Source organism: Corylus avellana, chromosome 1 (genome assembly GCF_965113065.1).
Source record: "Corylus avellana chromosome 1, dhCorAvel1.hap1.2, whole genome shotgun sequence".
NCBI classification, from domain to species: domain Eukaryota; kingdom Viridiplantae; phylum Streptophyta; class Magnoliopsida; order Fagales; family Betulaceae; genus Corylus; species Corylus avellana.
The window spans coordinates 37,384,161-37,388,560 of record NC_142490.1 but is presented as its reverse complement, the minus strand read 5'-3'; the positions used below and the strand labels follow the sequence as shown (position 1 = coordinate 37,388,560).

Sequence of the window (4,400 nt, the reverse complement as noted above, 5' to 3'; positions counted from 1 at the left end):
ACACGAATTACCAGTACCCCTATATATATCATATAAAAATTATCAACCATTTCATTTTATGATGATCGCCCAAGTTCTATTTCCATTTTATGTTCTTACTGAAACAACCTAATTAAATTATGTCCATGAAACCTAAATGAATTTCAGTTTTCACTCTTAGATTAACAAGTTGGATTGAAGTTTATATATTTCTTGTGAAAACATATACATGATCATAATTTTATATTTCCTGAGAAGAATTTAATCAAATTCTAGTTCGTTTAACTTAATTTGTGCTGTAAATCATAAAAGCAGGATCAAAACCATTCAATCTAAAAAAGAAATTATCAAAACACTACAAAGAATAGGCTAGACATTATGGGATGTAGTTCATGTTAGAGAAATTAATATAAAAAAGGAAAAAAAAAAATTATAAAGTTCTCACCAAAAAATATATTTACTTACATATATTCTCAAAATATTTAAGAAAAAGAAAAACAAAAAACATATTATTAACATAAAAAAGAAGAAAATAATGTAACATAAAAGGTTTTTTATGTCAGATAAAATAGCATATACAGTGGCAAAATCCATTACATGGATACAAAATTGATGGCGGCCGGAGTCGGACCATCTTCAACCACCTACGGTGAGTAACGGAATTGCCCCATGCACATTCCGACGACAACACTCAATAATACAAAACAAAACACTAATTAAACATAGGATAATAAATGTAAAACATGATTACCAACGTTAATTTAAGCTGCTAATAATAATACTAATAATAATAATATATAATTATTACATTTTAGTAGGTACTAATAATTAAATTTTATTCCCTATCTCTTGAAATTTCCAGACATCTTAAGAAAGAGGAGCCCTCTGAGGAGCTCCCTTTCTCCTGCTGCTGAGAGAGAGAACAATGCCGGGGAGGAAGCCACCTTTCTTCTTCTTCTTCACCACCTCTGGTTCACGTGGAATTACAGAATTGCTGGTGGCCTCATTGGAGCATGATGAACCTGATCTGTATTGCAATGGATGGTCTTGATCTTCTAGGATGCCATCATCATCAATGATCTCCGACGACCCATCCATGCGCAATCCCTCAAATTCCGATATTGCAAAGTCGGATTCATCATACCGATACAAAATGCCAGATAGATATTCTCCTCGGTACACCATGTGGTCAACCTGCATTAATTGTTGCGTTTACAATGTTTAAAAGAATAAATAGAAATAATAATTAAAAAAAAAAACATTTAACCCACATATATCAATTTTTGACATTCTCAATAACCTGATACAAACTTAACAGATTATAATTGAAGGGTCTTCTCTGGCTCAATATATTGTGAACCCAACATGTGACATTTAATTAGGTCATTAACCCGATATAAAATTAACGACTTAAGGTTGATGGGTTGAATTAGAATTAACCTATATAGCTTTGAATTCAACACTTAAAACACGAATTGTTACCCCAACATACGTATATACATACATTCACAAGTTAGGGTTTGTGTCAAAATTATTCCATTAATTATCATGTCTCGGTACATCGACACGTGGTATTTAGGACTAGTAAGTTTTGACACGAGCTTAATACAAAATTAACGGTTAGGGTTTAAGGGTCCGACTCATTGAATTAAATAAGTCGAGTTAAGATTTATCTATATAGTCATATATTAATGCCTCGACACAAGTCGAACCCAAAACACCATCGATGTTCCCTTACATATACTCGCACGACAAAAACCAAAAAAATAAAAAACCAATTTGAGAATTTTTGCTACCAACCCCAAATGGGAATTCTTCCATGATTATGCAAACCGAGTAAAGAAGTTAGGAATGCATAAAAGAGTTTTTCCTAGAATTGCAAAGAAATATGACCAATCATGAGTATACGACTATATATATTGTTGGAAAACAATATGAAACACTTGAGACCAATCATGGGTATTCGATTATATATGTTGTTGGGCAAAACAGTAAGACAGAATATAAAACACATGAGACAGGCAAAGAATTAAGGAAGGAGGGAAGTGAAATGGACCTTGCATGAGAGTGAACAGAAGTTGAATGGCTCCTGGAGAATCCTGTCACAAGTAAAGCATATGTTGGCAGAGCCCTTGGAAGACCTAGACTGTGGCCTCTGATTCAAGAATATCACTTTGGCACTGTTTATGGTATACGGCTGCCAAACAAGGAAATTATATATACTTTAATTAATTTATTTTTTTTATGCATTAAAAAAAAAAAAAAAAAAACAATCAAAATGATTCCATTTTCCTCAGTTCTTAAAAACTGTCAAAACCTGAATAGATGAGCAGTCAATGAGCTTTTCAAGATCACCCAATCGAACGACGTCGTGGTAAACATATCGTCTCACCTGGATATTAACCACAACACGATCATCTTATGGCAGGTAAATTAAATTGGTCAACAATAACAGTGGAGCACAATTTACCTAAATTAAGTAGAAAATTAATTAATCAAGTAAAAAAAAAAGAGAAGAAATTACAGCATCTTGGGGTAATTAAGCAAGCTTTATTGAGGTAAAAATAAATGAAGCTTGTGAGAAAGAAAACATTAGAGGGAAGTGGGGTTCTTTATGGGAACGATAATTAAATACGACAATGAAATGTGAAAAACTGGGTCAAACTTTCGCTTTCATTGAAAGCAACAGCTGAAGAACCTTTGCAGGGAAATAAGGATAAATAAGAAATCTGCCATAAATGGGAAAGAAACCAAACCCAAAAAGTGGTAATCAAGGAAGACATGGTGAACCATTTCTGGAATACCTTCTACATCAAATAAAATAAAATAAAATAAAATAATTTGACCAAGACCACTAACATAAGACAATCTTGGACGGATCCACAAGAATTGGCAAAAAAAAAAAAAAAAAATTTAATTATATATATATATGAAAAAAACAACCAAGATTTTCTTTTTCTGATCTCAAACAGTATAGATCCAATTTAGTATGGGAACATCTTATCTCAATGTGTGTGTTTTAATAATAAAGCACAGAGATTTTGGTGAATTCTGTAAGCATTATTATTTATATATAGGTTCCTTAAAGAAAGGTTTATTAATGTGTTATAGAAGTTCATAAACCTTCTGAAAATGTAAATTCTTTTTTTTTTTTTTTTTTGTCTCAATACCAAACTGAAACTTTGATTTTTACAAAATTTAGGATATTGTAGTTTTCTTATAGAGAACCATAAATTAAATTAGTAAGAAAAAAGGGTCGCAAGTATGAAAAGAAAATTACAAAAGAAAAAAAGAGAAGAGGAAGAAAGAAAGAAAGAAAGAAAGAAAGAATCCCTTGTACGGTGCATCACCTGAAAATACTGACAATTGACAGATATCTTGAGAAATTGTGCCAATTCTCTAAAACCAAAATCACCACATATACCCAGAACAAAGTTTGAGGTAAAAGAGAGATTTTTCTAAGAATTTAAAGCAATCATAAGAAGATTTTGGATACCCAAACAGCATAACTGCACTAGAATTTGATTTTCAGAAGAATTCAAGAACGGTAGAACTCAATGGAAAAAAACAAAACCAAAGAATTCCCAAGTACCCACTAAAGAATTGAGCTGAAAAAACAGTTTGGAACAGCAGAAAAGGGAAACTAGCAGAAATCAAATGATTTAGGAAGGATTTGATGATTCAGACATGGTGGCATAGCAAAGCAATTATACCTGAAGAAGAGGGTGAGAGCGGTGAGAAGAGAGGCAGTGGGGGCAAATACTAAGACAACAGCGCAAGCAAAAAACGTTCTTCTCGTTCTTCCTGCGATTCTCGTGGACCCCACAGCCACCAAAGAATGTCTCAGCCATCAGCCCCTCAAGCCATGCAGGCTTCATGTTCATGTTGTTCGTCATGTTCACCACCCCTCCTGCATCCTCCATGCCTGAAGACCACGACTCTCTCACCATCTCTCTCTCTCCCTCTCTCTCTCTCTCCCCCTCTGCAGAGAATTATGAGTGTGTAAAAGCCTAGAGAGTGGTGGCCTCAGCTGTATTTATGAACTTTTTTTTTCTCTCTCAAGTGCTTTTGTGAAAACCTACAACTTCAAAAGTCCTTTTCTACAAGCTCCTCTTTTTATAGCAGAGGAGGTTCCAGATTCTTTGTCGTTTCCAGACACACAAGGAGAGTGTGTGTATTTTTTTGTGTCGTTTTTTCTTTCTAGATATTAAAAATAAAAAATAAAAATGAACCAGCTGTGACTCAGAGAGAGAGAGAGAGAGAGAGAGAGAGAGGATTCATTGTTTGTAATTGTTTATGTATTTTGACTGATGTTTTATATGGCAGCATGCAATTAATATTGTTCTTGTGGTCAAATTCAAAGCTTAAATTCAACATATTAGCTTATAATTAAGTAAATCACTGCATTATTTCATTTTATT

The 4,400-nt window shown here is 33.3% G+C and overlaps 1 protein-coding gene across 1 annotated transcript; it reads right to left on the bottom strand.

Annotated features, from left to right (window-relative positions):
- Positions 1–517: 517 nt before the first annotated feature.
- On the bottom strand, positions 518–4,063 carry LOC132171577 (PLATZ transcription factor family protein). Its single transcript, XM_059582939.2, has 4 exons — positions 3,693–4,063; positions 2,297–2,371; positions 2,036–2,176; positions 518–1,173 (listed from the first exon to the last, which is right to left on the bottom strand). The coding sequence occupies exons 1-4, from the start codon at positions 3,927–3,929 to the stop codon at positions 847–849; spliced, it is 780 nt and encodes a 259-aa protein (XP_059438922.1). The 5' UTR covers positions 3,930–4,063; the 3' UTR covers positions 518–846.
- Between the last annotated feature and the right edge of the window lie 337 nt (positions 4,064–4,400).